At 40.3% G+C, this 18,899-nt stretch overlaps 1 protein-coding gene across 1 annotated transcript in view; it reads right to left on the bottom strand.

The window, feature by feature from the left end:
- Positions 1-18,899, bottom strand: part of LOC145353921 (collagen alpha-1(XIV) chain-like) — a 141,597-nt gene that overhangs the window by 23,483 nt on the left and 99,215 nt on the right. The window contains exons 28-36 of the mRNA XM_080204918.1: positions 17,836-17,979; positions 16,233-16,397; positions 10,911-10,949; positions 10,305-10,443; positions 7,435-7,577; positions 7,039-7,148; positions 1,894-2,052; positions 1,730-1,807; positions 211-297 (exon numbers count right to left, since the gene is read on the bottom strand). Coding sequence (XP_080061044.1) covers positions 211-297; positions 1,730-1,807; positions 1,894-2,052; positions 7,039-7,148; positions 7,435-7,577; positions 10,305-10,443; positions 10,911-10,949; positions 16,233-16,397; positions 17,836-17,979 — 1,064 coding nt within the window. The remainder of the gene's footprint in view (positions 1-210; positions 298-1,729; positions 1,808-1,893; positions 2,053-7,038; positions 7,149-7,434; positions 7,578-10,304; positions 10,444-10,910; positions 10,950-16,232; positions 16,398-17,835; positions 17,980-18,899) is intronic.

Here is an 18,899-nt window from a genome sequence, read left to right as displayed (position 1 = left end):
CTTCAGCCAAGTACAGCGTATCGATACTACACTAGATCTGAGCCAAAAGACCGAGAAGCAATAATTATTTTATCTATTATATTGTTTAATTATATCTGTAATTTTGTGTCTACATTTGCTCTCCACCGCAACGTTCTCTATCCCTATTTTGACAATAACACTATGGTCATACTGAGTTGCGTATTGTGTGATTACAAATGGTCTACTCACTGGTGGGCCCAAAGGCCCTGGTTGTCCTTGCATAGCTGATGAACATGTGCAAGCATGGACACGGGGAGGGCATGCCAAATCATCTCTCTAAAACCAGAAAAATACTTCAATGAATACAATTTCTACAGCACATTTAAAACAGAGATCCCAAAGTAGAAAACAATCGTCAAGTGTTGCGAACAATACAGCAATGGAATTGCTATTAGTCTTCTTTATTCAACTTACTTCAATTGTCATGTTATATATCATTTATCTGACAATGTGTCATAGAGTCAAAGAAACTCTACAGTGCAGAAGGAGGCCAATCTGCTCATCGAGTCGGCACTGACTCACCAACAGAGAGCTTGAAATACGCATCATACTCTGAACATCACATACAGTTACAGCCACAGCGCAATCAGAAAAAAAGCCAGCCTCACTTCAATTTGCTGCCTGAAAATTGCTAGCATTTTCTCATCTATTCACAGCACAGTCATGAATAAACTGTAACTTATCTAAGGTTATGTTTACTTAACAACGGAAATATTTTGTGCTTTTGGAGAATCACAAATATGTTCTACTGGTGGAATAATACTTTGAATATTATACGGTATACTTTTCTCCTTATTATCAATTGATGTCTAGCAAAAATGTATGTACCAACTTCAATGTTGACTGATTAGCTATCAGTCAACATTGAAGTTAATATACTGGTTAGTGTATGCAGCTAATAATGCTAAAGTTACGTGTTCAATCTCTGACCAGTGTGGCTATGCTGTTTATTTTAATTTGTTATGAGCAGTTTATGTCACCAGGACCACTTTATTTCCATGATTGTAGTCTCAAGCTTAAGTTCAGTAATTTGTTTTCTCTTCAGTGAAATTTGAAGAAATATTAAAATGTTTTAATTAAATCATCATAGAATCCCTATAGTGCAGAAGGAAGCCATTCAGCCCATTAAATTTGCACTGACTGTCCAGAAGAACATCCTACGCAGGCCCACACACCCTATCCCTGTAACTCCACGCATTTACCAAGGCTAAATGCTATGGGTGCTATTTATCCAGCTAGGTTGACAAAAGGAGTTAAATGCTACCAATTATAAAAAATGGTGACTTTGCAGGCCCATTTTTAAATTGTGTTTCATTTACCTGGGCCAATTATACATGTCAAATTGCAATTTTTGCCTCCGTCAGATAGTAATGGGGTCAACATGAGTACGTAACTTAGGCTGATACTCGAGTCTAGTACTGAAGGAATGCTACATCATTGGAGGCATTAACTTACAGATGAGATATTAAATGGAAGCTCTAATGCATACAAAAGATTCCATAGCAGTATTCAAATTCAAGCAATTTTTCTAATGTCCAAATAACTTTCCTTCCTCAACCAATGTGCAACCAGCCATTTTCTTACTGTTAGACTATAATGCTGGTAATTGCTTGCTTTGTTTCCCTATGAAACATTTAACTAAGGTTTTGTACGCCAGCATACAAGGTCACCTTTAAGACTCAGTTTATTAATTTGACACTAAACTCACCAATGCAGGGACTTCGCAGCAGTTGTCCATGTTAGCCCAGGAAGTATTGCAAACCATTGCAAATGTCTGCAACTGAAACTGAAGAAACAATTAAACAGAATTAAAAATACAAACAAACTAAAGCCCATCAAAGAAATGAAACAGTCTGATCCGTAATCACTTACTGGTACTGAACCATTGCTAGCTCCTTGGGTTTTAACAAGCCTCCCAAGCATCTCAAATCCTTTTGTGGAGATTTTCCCCACAGCATTAATGAACTTTTCTCCAATCTTCCTGCAGTCAATATAAAGCTTGACATTTGTCCTACTCACTGCCAAATGGACCTAGAGAGATAGGAAAGACCAGTTTAAGATTGGTACTATTTGCAATTAATATTTTACTCATGATATGATGAAAGTTCATTAAGAATGGTCTTGCAAGGCTAGTGAACAAGTAACATATCACAGACAGAAGGACGGGACTGGAAACAATTCTGTGGGTTAATCTGATCAGTGCCAAAGATTAATATCTTGCAGTTGTTCGGTTTCTTAAACATTTAACCTTAATCTTTTTTCACACAACTTGTCTCTGCTCCATCTTTAATTCACTAAGTTGCTAAACTGAAACAGCATGTATTCCTTCTTCTAAATGCCTGTCTGTGTCCTTGGTCCTAGAGTTTATGATGAAAAGATTAATAATCACATAAGTTTAAAAAAATCACATAAGCTACAAGCTGAACTTCGGTCACATAGAGAAGCTATGTGCAAATGACAGGTCTTAATTAAACTAAGCCCAGATAAGAGTCAAGGACCATTTAATGAAATGATCTGCAGCTTCACTCATGTCTGCCCATTAGAACAAGGAACAATGGAAAGGGAGGTTGAAGCACCATTGGTCAGAGATATAGTTATCATTTTTGATGATATTACACACACAAGTTTTAATTGGACATTATACTCTTTTGTATGCATGATGTAACCTTAACTATGATTTGGGTAGAGATAACTCCCATAATTCTATTGGTATATGATAATTACTTGTAATCGGAGTCAAACCTATAATTGCCTATGTATTTCTGAATTTTTCACTCTTAATGACTTCATTCAGAGTCCTATAGCTATTGTCTTCTTTTAATAAATTCATCTTAAACCACTCTGTGACTTTGTTTGGCTACTTGAGGAGAGGGATAGCTTTAAGTACAACAAGAAATCATCGTAACAGCTCCGTAACAACGGCAATCTCAAATGTTTTATCAGGATTACATTTATCTACTCCTCAAGAATCTTGAATATTTCCCTGAAGCCTTCTCTTCCACAAATTAAACAGTATAACTCTCCCAACTCTCCACAAACCAAATCAGTTTGGTTGATGTATTTTGCACAGTCTACAATGCTTGGATATTCTTGCTGTAGTGATCAGCTTTGAAGGAGTGACCACTCCAATGTTTTGTATAGACTATCACTTCCTGCAATTTGTTCTCTCTTCCTTCACTGATACATCCCAGAATGTGGTTAGGTTTCTTCACTGCTGCTGGTAACAGTAAACTATCCCCCAGTGTTCCCACACTCCTTGCTTGTGATTTGTCAAACTGCCTAGAATATTCCCACATTTATTTTCCTTGTCTTGCCACCTTACATTTTCCGAATTTCTAACCTTGGCTTCCTTTAATATCCTTAGGCTCCACAGAATAGAATCCCTACAGTGCAGAGAGGAGCCATTCAGCCTATTATGTCTGCACTGACTCTCCAAAGAGCATCTTATCCAGGCCCAACCCCCAGCCCTATCTCCATAACCCCGTGCATTTACTCCGCCAATCCCCCTAAATAAACAACTTTAGACACTAAGAGGCAATTTAATATGGCCAATCCACTTAACCTGCACATCTTCGGACTGTGGGAGGAAACAAAAGCACACGGAGGAAACCCATGCAAACTCCACACAGTCACCCAAGGTCCCTGGCACTGTGAGGCAGCAGTGCTAACCACTGTACCACAGTGCCGCTAAAATGAAATAGAATATTGGTGCATTGCAAGAGGAAAGGAATATAAAAGGAGGAAAATTTTACTACAGTTGGACAAGGGCTTTTCAACATCACATCTGGAATACATGTGCAGTTTTGGTTTACATTTTTAAAAGCATATAATTGCATTAGACTCATTCCTGGGACGAAGGAGTATCATATGAAGAAAGGCTGAACAGGTTAAGTCTGTACCCTTTGGAGTTTAGAAGAATGAAAGGTAATCTTATTGAAACATAGATGATCTTGAGGGGATACTTGATATTCTGAATTGGAGTCCACTTGCCAACCAATCAGCATTTTCTTTTCCGACAATATAAAGCTATTGTTTCCCTTTATATTGGTATTCTTAGCCTTTGACTTCATTAGTCAAAGCGCTGGCAAAATGTCTTTTTAGCAAGACTAAAATTCTATATTAGCAAATGATTATATTCATAGAATCCCATAGGTGCCAAAAAAGGCCATTTAGCCCATTAAGCCACCATGGCTAATCCATCTAACCTACACACCTTTGGAATGTGGGAGGAAACCGGAGCACCCGCAGGAAACCCCCACGACAAGGGGAGAACATGCAGACTCCAAACATACAGTCACCCTGGGCTGGAACTGTGAGGCAGCAGTGCTAACCACTTTTTTCAGTACTTCAATTGCCTTTTCTCCTCCACCTCAAGTCTTTGTGCTTACAGGTTCAGTTGATCTAGAGGCTTTATAATTCTTTCAGATCCTGTTTTTGCTAAGTGGGAGAAGTGGTAGACTCTATTGCATTAGGAAAACAATTGATGAATAGAAGGTTGTTTAGGGTGTGGCTGTTCTGGCTGTCTTCTTCAATTTCTCTCCAATCTTCAGTGGGAAGATTGCTGAGAGATGAGGAGGAAACTCCTCCTGACTGTACCTACCAGAGTACTGACAAGTATGACTGTGACTGCTCATCATAATGCACTCTCTATCTTAATCCTTAATGTAGACTTTGTTGTCCTTGTGTAAATCTGGCGGGTGTCTGCAGTGAAATCTTTTGTTGTAGTTTCTGCCTGGAGAACTTCTCTCTGTCCTGGATGTTTTGGCCATCTTTGACTTTGTTGCCCTGGTATTAGTTTTTTTCAGAAATTGTGAGCAGAGCTTTCTACCCATTAAGTGGTCAGGTGGAGCTCAGTTTCATTGTAATGCGGTGGACCTGGCGGTTATCAGTGCTGTTGGGAAGTCGTCATTTTTCTTCAGGACAGTTTTTATGGTGCGGCCCTCTCTTTCTGCCTCACCATTCCACAGTGCTAGAAACTGTACATGATAGCAAATTGAGTGAAATAATTATTTGCTACTTATGGACCATTGTGCGTTACCATCTGGTCCAGAGTGTCATGCCTCTTGACTAACTCTTCCAACACTCTGTGGTTGCTGTATTGTCCCCAATCCAGTGAGAGAAGTAGTCCACCATAATGAGAAAGGATCTGCCACTGAACACAAATAAAGCAATGCCCAATCATTCGCAAGGCCTGGTTGGGAACTGTGTGGGTATAAATGCTTACTACCATGTTTTCAATTTGTCTTGATGCCTGGTCACCACACTGCAGCTTGGGCCCTTACCCTCCATTTGGTAATTACTAGGTATCCTTGATGTATATTTTTTTGGAGGATCTCTAGCCATAGTGTGGCTGGAATGACCAACTGCTCATTTTATACCAGCAGATCATTGATAATGGTCAAGTGTTTCTGCTGATAAAACCAAGGCTTCATGGTACCACTGTTCCAACTGGATTTTCAGGTTTGTTGATGACACCACCGTTGTGGGCTGGATCTCAAAAAATGACAAGACACAGTACAAGAATGAGATAGAAAATCTGGTGAACTGGTGCCATGACAATAATCTCTCCCTGAATGTCAACAAAATGAATGTTAGTCATCAACTTCAGGAAGCATATTGGAGGGTATGGCGATGACTACATCAATGGGAACGAAGTAGAAATCATTGAGAACTTCAAATTTTTAGGTGTCCAGATCACCAGCAACCTGTCCTGGTCCATCCATGCGGACACTATAGTTAAGAAAGCCCACCAACGCCTCTACTTTTTCAGGAGGCTAAGAAAATTTGCATGTTTGCTACAACGCTCACCAACATCTCACGTGCACAATAGAAAGTACTCTTTCCAGTTGGTACAGCTCCTGCTCTGTCTAAGACTGCAAAAATCTACAAAGGAACGTGAACAAAGCCAGTCCATCACTCAAACCAGCCTCCCATCCATTACACAGTCTACACTTCAGAAAAAGATGCAGAAGTCTGGACATGTACCAACTGACTCAAGAACAGCTTCTTCCCTGTGGCCATCAGACTTTTGAAGGAACCTACCCCACATTAAGTTGATCTTTCTCTATACCCTAGCTATGACTGTAACACTACATCCTGCACTCTCTCCTTTCCTTCTCTATGAACGGTACGCTTTGTCTGCATAGTGTGCAAGAAACAATACTTTTCACTGCATACTAATACATATAACAATAATAAATCAAATCGAAGGTTTATTCTCTATGTAGCCACCCTGTTGACAGTAACTGTGGGTGCAAGTACACTCCACATCTCGCGTTTGTTCCTGATGGATTTGCTGGAGATTTCCTGTGGGAGCTGGCCGGTGTCTCCTCACCGATTGGGAGTACAACTTGAGTTCCACAATTAGGTTGACATCATGTTTCATTGAAAGGTCGACAATCTGGCACTACTTTTTTCCCTGAACTCAGACCTTCCTTGATGAGAATCTCATGCAGCATAGCTAAGATCTCTGGATTTTCAAGGTGGTATCTTTGCCAACTCTTTCTCATCTAGCACTGAGTGCAGTGGCTTATGGTCCATTTCAATGATGACCTTTAGTCTGATAAAGTAGTTCAAAAAGTTTTTGCATGCTTATGAGACCGTGAGAGCTTCTCTTTTGATCATGGTGTATCTTATCCCTGTAACCAACAGTTCTCTGGATGCTTAATACATTGGCCGGTGACATCTCATCAGGTATTCCAGAAAATAAATTGCTCTGAGGCTTGTGGATTGAAGCTATATTGATGGGTTAGTTTTCTCTTTCCGAACTGTCAAAGCAACGTTAAAATGTTAAATGTCTGTCCTATAACATCCCCAATATTTCTGTTTTGATTTCAAGTTTTAGTCCATTGAATTGACCAACTCAGCTACACGATGAAATAACTGCTTGGAAAGCATTGTGAAAATGTATATATAATCAAAACATCGACAAAATACTTAGACAGATACATAAAAATCAGAAAACAAAAGTTACTGCACTACTGAGTTCCAATTAGGCTCGAAAAATAATAGATATACCTTATGGAAACTTCCAAAGAAAATCTTTTTAACTTCAGGTTGGTTGAAAGTAATTCCCTGAAATTCATTCTTATTGTCAAGATTAAAGTAGTTCAGAGTTTGTTGGTTATCTGTAAGATGAACGGGACAATATCAATGAGAATTTTGCTGCTTTTAACATAAACTGACCCTTAATTAATATCCGCCAATATTTTTGAGAGGCTGATTTTACAAAATTGTACTCCCAGCTAGCAACTCTATCCATTGGGAAAGTGTATTGAAAATTTGGGAAATATTCTTTTCTGTATTTGTCCAATCCATGTGTCCGAGAATCCCATTTATATCATGGCTCTCTGCTGGAAGTACAATTGTTTAAAAAAAAATCTATTTTATGTAATTTGTGCTCAAAAGCCTTACAGTTAAGCACCACTCCAACAAGAGGCTGGTAATCTTCATCCACAATCTGCCAAATTGCAAATGGTTCTTTAGGAGTATTGGGTAGGAGTCGGAAGAACAAAGTAATCGTATAGACTGGAGGTAGTCCTGTGGGGTGGATATTCCTGCATTTAAAAATAGATAAATTCAAAAGGAATACTCATATCCCTGAAATGTTATTTTTTACCAGTTGTATATCAACTGATGAACAGGAGAAAGGGGTCAGGGAGTTTCCTGATTAAAGTCTGCCAAGTCAATTTCCTAACAATGTCTTGCTGAAAACCCACACTCAAGGGTCTTGGGTGAGATTCTCCAGCCTCCGAACCACATCTTTCTCCATGGCGTGCCTTTCGCTGGTAGCAGGGCTCTCCGGTCTCACCGCTGTCAATGGGATTTTCTATTGAAGCCATCTCGCGTAACCAGGAAACCCACAGGAGGGGATGCGGTGCTGGTGGGACCAGAGAATCCTGCTGCCATGAATGGTCGGAAAATTCTGGCCATTGTATCATGAAGTGACGCAGATGAGGTTTGCCATTTGACACCATAGTGAACTCATTCACTAGAATTCTACTGCCTCGGAATCGGAGCAGCTGAGGGGCGGACAATGGAAATGTCCGTTGACTTCGAGCGGGAATTTCTGCTCTCACTCGAGCGAGACCGCAAAGTCCAGCCCATAATTTCAATCAAAGGTGGAAATTACAAAAGGCCAGGCAGTTTCATCCAATTCCAACCAGGCAGAAAGTAAATGAAAGGAAACACATTTAAAGTTGAAAATAAATCCAAGACTGCATTATGATTGTCACTGATATAATATTTTTACAGTGCTAAAAGTACCTTGCAAAGGAATTCTTTGAACATTTTGACAGATTCTTTTCTCTAAATCCCTTTATTCCTGTGCAGTATGTTCTAAAATATTCATGGGAGTTCCCATGCTTGGCTTTGATTGGTGAGAATATTAGCACATTCAAGCTTCAAAGGCCTAGTCCTAGTTCGGCCAGCAATGAACTTGCAAAAGTCTGCGCAAAATATGGATTCACAAAATGAATGACCACTTGTGTGAGGTCACTAAACTCCCTGGAGCACTGCACCCAGGTCCTCAGGATTTGACTCCTGGCATTGACAGCCATAGCCATCTAGTCCCACTGCCTTCACAAAGTTTGTCTGGAGGGTCTACAGACTCCTTGTGGATAGGTGGGGGGTGATGGGGGAAGGGGGGTGCGTAATTCTCCTATCCCATCCGCCATGGGAATTGTGGCAGGCAGGGGGCAGACCATGAGTAGGTCCATTGCCCACAGTCAGGATTCTCTGGTTTGGAGGCGAGAACAGCCAGAGAATCCTGCCCCACACCTCTCCTCCTCTTCACCTCCAGCCATTCAGTAGGCTGAACTTCAATCATTTACATTAGCAGGCAGCACGTGCAGCCTTCCTGGACGTGAAGAAATGTCAGTGGAGTAATCTAGCTTTAGTATCCGGACATCTGTTTATTGATCCCATCCAATTTCTACCCCTCCCCCTCAATGCTTCTCAAAAAATTCTCAAAACTTTAAGTAAAGCAAACTTTTTTACACACTAACTGCCCAGAATTCTTCGCAAATAACAAAGCTGGTTTCCAGATTCTATCAATGTAAAGCATGATTAAATTTTTACATTAGTGTGTTGGACAAACACAATTCAGTCTGACAATAAGGATCTTCCAATCAATACCAACTCATCTAAAAGTCCCATTATAGTTACTGACTGTAGTAATAAGCAGTGGCACTTACACATGTCATTACATTCTTTAACTCCAATTATTACAGCATCAAATATGAGCTTTTCCCATAACATTTTCATGAACAACTGGTATTTGACAAGGAGACAATGATTGCATACTCAAAATTAGTATTAAAAATGTGGCACATTTATCTATTGTTGGATTTAAGTAGACACTAGTTAACATTTACATTAATATAAACACTAGAGAGAAACAGCATACAAATTGAAAAATAAAATGTAGAAATAATTGAAAGCTCTTTTCATCCATTATGACGTAGAAAAACCTATTCAAGGTCTAGGTTTTTGAGATGGCTTCATATTATGAAATTATCAGCTCACTAAATTTTATTTTGCTATTTTAAAATGTATTTTTTTGAAGAAGTTCAAAATGCAATTTTAGGTCTTTCAAAAAATCAGTTAGTTTAAAAAAAGGAATACTTTAAGAAAATATTCAATTGTTTGCCAACAAATTGTGATGATAGGTTGTTTACAAACATATTGTACATTATTCAATCTTTATATGGAAAATCATATAACTATGTGCACAAGCAGTTTGCCTTAAATGTTAACATAAAAGGTTTTATAGAAAGAAAGAATTGTGAACAGGGAGAGTGCATTACATGTGACTTTCATAACATATAGAAAAATATCCTACTGTGTCTTCTATAGTGCTGCTCATAGCCAGACAGAAGATCATTTTTAGTTGATAAGGGAAACTATGCCATACAAAACCATGTACTATTTTACTGTTAAACTACGTCAACTATATCAGATATTAGGAATAAGTTAAATTCAACGGATAACTAGTAATAGTATTAGAAACCATAGCTATGACTTTACTAGTGAGAAAATCATTTAAGAGCTTGCAGATATTGTGGCTTCAGCATTTCCTGTTCTGTGAAAAGTATATAAACTGAAGTTTATCAAAGGAGGAGAGTGGAAGGCCAATCAGCTGGACATAAAACACAGCTCAACCAAGTGGTGGCAAAGGCATAAGTTAAAAGTTTCAATGGTAGGTAGGTGGTGAAGGGAAGAATTAAGCGGAGGGAGTGGGATATTTAGGATGGGAGAACATGGAGTCAGAATCACATACATACCTTGTAGCCTGTGTAAGCTGAGCATTTTCAAAAATGTTATATGATGGTGAACTTGTAAAGATGTCAAACTCCAAAGAAACTCCTTCAAGTTCTGAATATTCTCTGTTTACTAAGCCAAATGCCTCCATCATGTTAATTCCTGTAAGAGATGTAAAACACTATAAATGTGATTTTTGTGTTGGCAACTCACAGAATTAGTTTTGGCATATAAAAATTTGAGAAACCATCAACATTTGAGTTTACATGCTTTCAATACTAGTTTATTTATTAATCACAAGTAAGGCTTACATTAACACTGCAGTGAAGTTACTGTGAAATTCCCCTAATCGCCACAGTACGGCGTGTGTTCAGGTCAATGCACCTAATTAACCCACACGTTTTTCAGGCTGTGGGAGGAAACTGGAGCACCCAGAGGAAACCCACACAGACACAGGGAGAACGTGCAAACTCCACACAGACAGTGACCCAAGCCAGGAATTGAACCCAGGTCCCTGGCACTGTGAGGCAACATGCTAACCACTGTGCCATCCATAGTTCCAGAATGTTAGAATATTCTTTTTTTTTGACATTGAGATAGCAGAATGAAAAACTACATTCATTTCATACCTGGTACAATGGTGCCTCTAATGTTTGTCAAGGGACAAGCTGAAAACAAGTAATAAGAGATCAATTAATCAAAATGACTAATCTTTGGAAGGAAAGGTTTTGCAATTGTGTAACACATCCCTCAAAAATATCTGCAAATGCCTCACATACAGTTAAGCTTAGTGTAGGTAAATCCAACAATTTTACCTACATCAGTCAAATGAATGAACAGTTAAGATGCTTTTGGAACAAAAACAGAAAATGCTGGAAAATCTCAGCAGGTCTGATGGCATCTGTGGAGAGAGAATACGTTTCGAGTCATGATGATCCTTTGTCAAGTTGTTCAGTCATTCTTATTTGATTACACTTTTATGTTGATCATTTTGAAGAATCTTGGAGTTAAAGGTTTTGGATTTGTGGTACTGTAGATTGCAGTGCATAAATCAACTCATATAAAACAAACCATTATTTGGCCCCAAAGATTATGTTTTTGCACATACTCGAGGGTCCATTAAGTGATCAGAATGTGTGAATGTGGCTCTGACGAAGGGTGCTGTCAGATTTTCCATCATTTTCTTTTTTATGCATTTCAGATTCCAGCATCTACAGTATTTTGCTTTTATAATATGTTTTGGTGTTGTTTGTTATGGAAGCAGGAATTGCCATGATATTAAGAGAACTCTTATTTAAATAATGTCATTGGACTTTAGGAAGCCAGTAGAAAAAGTTGCCAAAAGTTGACAAATGCATCAATTTTTCAATAAACTATCTATCTGTTAAAGGTTACATCCTGAAACTGAACCCACAATCATCTGAATCAACGGCGGAATATTACCAACTGATTCAATTTTCATATCCGTCTTTCAATGAAGCAAGTTTCATTGGTCACACTGACAGTGAATAGCTTTTATCTTATAGGGGCGGGCACAATGAGTAACTCAAAGCAATAGAAATCAAGTGAATAAAAATAATACAAGTTATCTGAAGGTTATGCAAGTTGTTCAGCCATTATTAACTGGTTGCACTTTTATGTTGATCATTTTGAAGAATCTTGGAGTTAAAGGTTTAGAATTTATGGTATTATAAATTACAGTGCATTAATCAACTCTTCATATGAGACAAACCATATTTGGCCCTAAAGGTTATGTTTTTGCATATACTCAGCATTAAAGTAACCCTCCCTTTTCCACCACAACATGCCACACTCGCATTAATAGTTTTCAAACCAAAATGGATGTTTCACTTATGGCTAACTTTTAACTGGGTACAAGGGATCACGCAGGCCATGCAGGCTGGAGATGCATGGAGTTTAAAACTGACTCATGCAGAGCAGACCCCGAGCGATGAATGACAAAGATGCTGACAACATGCACCAGTACCTGTGGTTCACTTTCATACATGCCATAATGATTCAATATTGTTTCTTGAGGGATGTTTTGACGCATCAACAGTCAACATTTAAGGAGTGATGCCAGTAAAACTGTCAGCATTTGCCATTATTACCCCTTTGAAGATAACAGCAACTTCTAGAGTCCACACATGCACAGTACAACGTGGAAATCCAGAAATTGCTGTCAGTGGTTTTTGTAGAGGATATACTGTTGAGATCCCCTCAAATTAGAATCAATTATAAATTATTGAACTGGCAAAATTTTCTGCTGTGACACAATCAGAAAACACAAACAAAGCCCAGTCCATCATTCAAATCAGCCTCCCATCCATTGACATTACGGGCCCGATTTTACCATTGTGTCGGGCGCGAAAACATGGTAAAGTCAATTTGCATGCATTTAAATTGAATTAATGAACTGCCGGCCAAACTTTATCAGCATTTTCCCCCTTTACCACTGTGTTCGCACATCCCGATTTGGTGCAAAACTGACCTGCTCGGCAAAGATCTGTTTTGGATGCTCCAGTTGCTGAAGTGGTAAGTTCAGAGCTTCCAATGGCTCTCTAACTCAGATCAGTGGTGGGGGGTGGAAGGAGGCAGGTCAGATCATTCTCTGGTGATGGGGGAGGAGGGAAGGAGGAGGTAGATCAGGTGTATCTCTGGGGGTGGGGAGAGGTTAATTCTAGACAATTCTTCTAATTCTGATCATTCCTGTTATAAATGCTACTTAGATTATATTTCACTTGCCATGAGTGTTGTTTTCTCCCCCTACACCAGGAAATTCAGAAAACGTAGAAATTATCTTATTACCATTTTCCAAATTATCTTCTAAACTTGGAAACGTAGCTCGTAGAGTTTACTGCAAGTTGGCTGTTGCTAAACACAATTGCAAAGGTTGTTAAATCAAGCAACGGTTATTTGTACACACACCCATATGTTTCATTACACAACTTCAATAAAGGCCTGGATATGTACCTGGGTGGCTTTTTCAAGTACAGGCAGCAGAGAGAAGGGATTCCACAGCTATAATAGTGCACGTGCATTTAATTACTAGAACTGTCAAAGTACTCAACTGTGAGTATGTGAAATATATTGGGAGGGAAGCCAGATGGATCTCTGATGCAGGGGCCAGGGGCAGGGGACTCTGCTGCCACTCTGCAGGCGATCGGTGGAGGTGAAAGGGGCCAGAGAGTCGCAATCAGTCTGGATAGTGGGGAGGGGGGGTGGATAAGGGGGAAAGTTATGTTGTGGGGTGGGGCTGATGTCTATGGGGACCATCCCTCCCGGGCCACTTTATCTACATTTTGCAGCCGGGAGCGATGTGACAGCGGCGCGATTTTCAAATTTTATTTCTAACTGTGCATGTGCAGTTCAAAGCTCTGACTGTTTTGGGTGCGCTAAGCCCCGCCCACAGCGCAATTCAGACCTGCATTTTTTCTTTCAAGCTAAGTGCATATGGGGGCGCCCGAAAGCAGATTTCCAAGTCAGATCTGAATTGAGCCCAGATTTAGCATTTAAAATGGAAATAGTAAAATCAGGCCCTGTGGTTCCGATTTTACCATGAGGGCGTAAAAATGTGGTAAAGTCGAGCGTGAGGCCATTAATGCGATTCGCGTCCACATCCACGCAGATGCCCACTTTACCGAGGCCTGAAAATGGCCACCAACCAATTCGCAACCGAAATAGTATAATGGTGATGTAAATGCATTTGCATACGTTTAAATTGAATTAATGAGGTGCCCACCCAACTTTACCAGCATTTTCCCCTTTACCATTGCGTTCACACAGCCAGATTCAGCACAAATATGCTCGGCAAAGGTCTGTTTCAGGTACTCCAGCTGCTGAAGAGATAAGTTCAGAGCTTCCAACAGCTCTCTGACTCAAATCAGTGGTGGAGGCAGGGGGGAGGGGGAGGGGGAGGGAGGAGGGAGGCGCAATTGTTGTTGTGGGGGGGGGGGGCAGGAAGAGGAGATGGGTCAGATGTATTTCTAGCGGATGGGGGAAGGGAGGAGGGAGGTCTAATCGTAGTCCGGTTGGTGGGAGGTGGGGGGAGGGAGGCCTGATCATTGTCTGGTGGTGGGGAGGGAGGAGCCGTCGCAGGGCAGGGGCAGGGGGTCTGCTGCCACTCTGTGGGGGGGAAAGGGGCAGGGGGTCGCGATCAATCTGAGTAGTGGGGGGGAGGGGGTGGGTGGATAAGGGGGTAAGTTATGTTGTGGGGTGGGGTGATGTCTGTGGGGACCATCACTTCCGGGCCGCTTTATCTGCTTTTTGCGGCCCGGGAGCAATGTGACAACGGCGCGATTTTCAAATTTTTTTTCCTCACTGCACACGCGCAGCTCAGAGCTCTGATCATTTTAGGCGCACTAAGCCCCACCCATAGCGCAATTCAGACTCATGAATTTTTTTCAGGCTAAGTATGTATGGGGGTGCCTGGAAGCAGATTTCCAAGTCGGATCTGAATTGTGCCCAGATTCAGCACTTAGAATGAAACTGTTAAGGTTTGAATAAAGTAGCCCAGGAGTGATGGTCCCCACAGACATCACCCCCATTCCAGATCATAACTTTCCCCCTTATCCACCCACCCCTCCCACTATCCAAACTGATCGCAAGTCTCTAGCCCCTTTCACCTCCACCAATCGCCCACAGAGTAGCAGCGGAGCCCCCGTCCCTGTCCCCCGCACCAGAGAACCATCTGGCCTCCCTCCCAGTATATTTCACATACTCATAGCTGAGTACTATACAGTATAGAGTATATCTATACTTCCTGCTGCTTCGGAAAAGCAGCCAGAATAATCAAGGATCCCACGCATCCTGGACATACTGTCTTCCACCTTCCTCCATTAGGAAAAAGATACAAAAGTCTGAGGACATGTACCAACCTGTTGAACAGTAATTGGGTTTTGATAGTGTACTAAGTTCATAATTGTTACTAAACTGTCTACACAGGTCCCGTAAAACTACGTTTGTGTTAGTTCAATAAACAGATGTTCAGATAATAAATAACTTCAAGTTTTTATGAGATATTTTAGCCTTTACCTGAATCACATGTGCATACGCCAAACAGATTTCCCTTCTAAATAAAGCTTAACTTTAGAAGTAAACAGATTTAGTGGGTTTTTCTTCCTGGTTTACTGTCAGTGAGAATACTTCAATGCGATTGGCTGTTTACCCTGTTTGATGATATCAACAGAGCCCTGAATGCCTGAAGATCCCTCTGACTTAGCATTAGATTCAGATAAACATTGGGAAAGTAGAAATCCACACTAGAGAGACCTCTAAACTCATTGTGGGCAGCTTTCTTCAAGGTCAATGGTAAGCAATGTTGTTTAGCCATGAACTGTGAATTCCAAAAGAGAAAATGCTGGAAAATCTCAGCAGGTCTGGCAGCATCTGTAAGGAGAGGAAAGAGCTGACGTTTCGAGTCCAAATGACCCTTTGTCAAAGCTTTGACAAAAGATCACCTGGACTAGAAACATGAGCTCTTTTCTCTCCTCCTAGATGCTGCCAGACCGGCTGAGATTTTCCAGAATTTGTCCTTTTGGAATTCAGATTCCAGCATCCGCAGTAATTTGCTTTTAACTGTGAAGTCCAACCAATTGTAAATGATTTAACACCCTCAGTGCAGACCTTCATTCAATGGGAACTCAGTTCCAAATTCTGGTATAGACCTTAGTGTGTTTAACTTGCAGCCCACTGTTTTTGAATGGATGGAAGAATAGATAGGCTAAATTGGGAAGCTTTATACCAGGAGCACTAGGTTACAATATTCACACCTGAAAGAATAAACAGCAGTTACTCTGAAATATGTTAACTAAAGCTGTAGTTAGCCTTTGATGGTTTGGATAATCAATATCACATCATCACAGTATTTATTGCTGAAGCTCAGTTTCATTGAAGTTTTGTGTTTTCTCTACAGACAGCAAATATGCATTCTGGGAAAGTAAAACACTTACTTGTAGAGACAGTCTGGCAAATGGACGAAATGAATTTGTTTCCAATAGTGCTTAAATCACTGAAATCATTTACATGTAAAACACTTCTGCTGCTGGGCGTGCCTGCAATTTCCTCAACTCTTTTCTCATCAGCGTCATCAACACCAAGAACGAAGATAGAAAAGCCTGTGCAAAAACAATCGCAAAAACTTACAATAATAAAACTTCTTGGCAGACAGATATTATCTGGCTTCCACTGTGATATTGTCTACATTGCCCTTATACAGAAAAAAAGATGGCGCTGGAGCAAGGCCACTTCTTGCTGGTTGTCCCCAGCATTCCCACTAATTCCATCATTTAGTCCCGTTCTGCGCCTTTAAAACTGAACTCTAACCCTTCTAAACTTTCTAATAATGTTCCTTCGAAGTCCCTTCTGATCTTTCCCTTCACCCTACCTGTAACCTCTCAGGCAAGACTGGATATTCCTGCCCGAGGTCAACAGAGATTTCTGTTGTCGGATCCTCACCCACAGTAGAGTTCTGGCCTATATTCTGCACCCCTATCCTTTTCCTTCTCCCCTATATACTTCATGAATGGTGTGCTTTGTCTGTATAGCACTCAAGAAACGATACTTTTCACTGTATCCCAGTACAATAATAAATCAAATCAAATTTAGCAAATTTAAATGCTGTTAATATTTTTTACACTATCTGTTGATATTCCTTAGATGTAAATTTTGTATCTAACTTATTAACTATCACACTCCAGATGTCTCACTTTTTAATGGAAGAAAAGTAATTTTAGTGAAGAAGATGAAGGAAGCCAGTCATTTGTCTGGAGGCCAAAATGTACAAGCTAACAATAGCTGTTCTTTGAAGGACTTCTGCGGTCTACAATATCAGTGACTACTTGCATTTGTTTAGGTCAGCAGCTAAATGTCAAAACCGCGTGTCAGATTCCGGACTACTCATACACAACGTCACAGGGCAGCCACCAGTATACTATAGGGTGAATTTTCCATGATCCGCCCACCACGGGAACCATAGTGGGTGAGGGGCAGACCATGGAAAGGGAAAGGGTGGGATTTTCCATTTTCGGGGTGAGCGTAGCCGAACAATCTCGCCTTATGAGTTCATATTGCCTCAGAAAAGGCTAAATAATAATTCTTCAATAAAATGTCAACCACAAGAAGGAATTTTAAAGTGGCAGGCAAAGTGATGTGTTGCTAATGTTTGAGTTAATGGGACAAATTTTACTGTCCTGCTTGCCACGGGAATTGGAGCAGGTGAGGGGCGGACCATGGAAAAGTTCACTGACCTCAGGCGGGATATTCCAGTTTCGGGGCAAGTGTGGCCAGAAAGTCCCGTCCATTATGAAAGAAATGCAATATAATTTTGCAGTAATGGTGTCATTCTGATGTGCCCTTCACTTTGTTCTGCCTCGCATGAATACACTAATTTGAAATGATTACTGACCCTGTGTCTGTAATTTTCTTTTAACATATATGCCTGTAACAACTGCTTCAGCCCTTAGTTTATCATGCACTTCTGAAAATACTTTAAGTATTAACAATAATTTATTAAGCAACAGTTCATCCCAGTGAGATAGTTGTCGAGAGAATCACCTTTCAGTGCCAACTGCTGCACAGTTTGACGGATTTTACCAAGCACAGTCCCACGAGAGATAACAACCAAAATTTTGTGAACACCTCTCCTTCGCATTGTTTCTTCTTTGGAAAACAGATCATTAGATATTGTGCTATCCTTGGCTGTAAAACAAAATTGAACAGCTTGTGATCAAAAAGTCCTATGTTAATAATCACTTAACAAGGATAGTTTTCTAATAATGGGCTGTTTTAAGTTTAGGGTGCTAATCAATGAGAAGTGTGGTAGAGATTCAATATCCCGGTCTCTGCCCAATTTGCCCTTGGTGTAAAATGCCAGTAGTAGGAAATTTCAACAGTATTTCAGATCATTGTTAATTTGTAGGTGGGAACATTCTACACATCATTTCCTGATGTTCTGTCATGCAAAATGTCTAATATAAAGACCAGGTGTGGTGGTGGTGTCACTTGACTGGTAATTCAGAGGTGAGGCTAATGTTACTATGGCAGCTGGTGGAGTTTACATTTGAACAATATTGAAAGAATTATTTTAAAAATCTGAGTTGAAAATTAGTCTCAATAATGGTGACCATGAAGCTATCATCTTATAAGCTAATGTCCATTGGGGAACGAAATTTGCCATCCTTATCCAGTTTGAATTGAGATGTCTTTTTGAAGTTGTACAAGACATTAGTAAGGGCCCACTTGGAATATTGTGTACAATTCTGGTCAGCGTATTATAGAAAGGATATTATTAAACTGGGAAGAGTGCAGAAAAGATTTACTAGAATGCTCCTAAGACTTGATGGTTTGAGTTATAAGGAGAGGCTGGATTGACTAGGTGCTTTTTCCTGGAGCTCAGGAGGCTTAGGGATGATCTTATAGAGATCCATAAAATAATGAGGGGCATAGATAAGGTAGATAGTCAACATCTTTTCTCAAAGGTAGGGGAATCTAAACGGCATAGGTTTAAGGCGAGAGGGAAGAAATATGAAAGGATCCAGAGGAGCAATTTTTCACTCAGAGTGGCAAGTGTCTGGAACGAACTGCCAGGGCAGTAATAGAGGCAGGTACAAATTTGGTCT

The sequence above is a fragment of the Carcharhinus amblyrhynchos genome, chromosome 16 (genome assembly GCF_965287045.1).
Source record: "Carcharhinus amblyrhynchos chromosome 16, sCarAmb.v2.hapA, whole genome shotgun sequence".
NCBI lineage: Eukaryota > Metazoa > Chordata > Chondrichthyes > Carcharhiniformes > Carcharhinidae > Carcharhinus > Carcharhinus amblyrhynchos.
The sequence above is the reverse complement of the archived record's forward strand: the minus strand, read 5'-3'. Positions and strand labels throughout refer to the sequence as shown.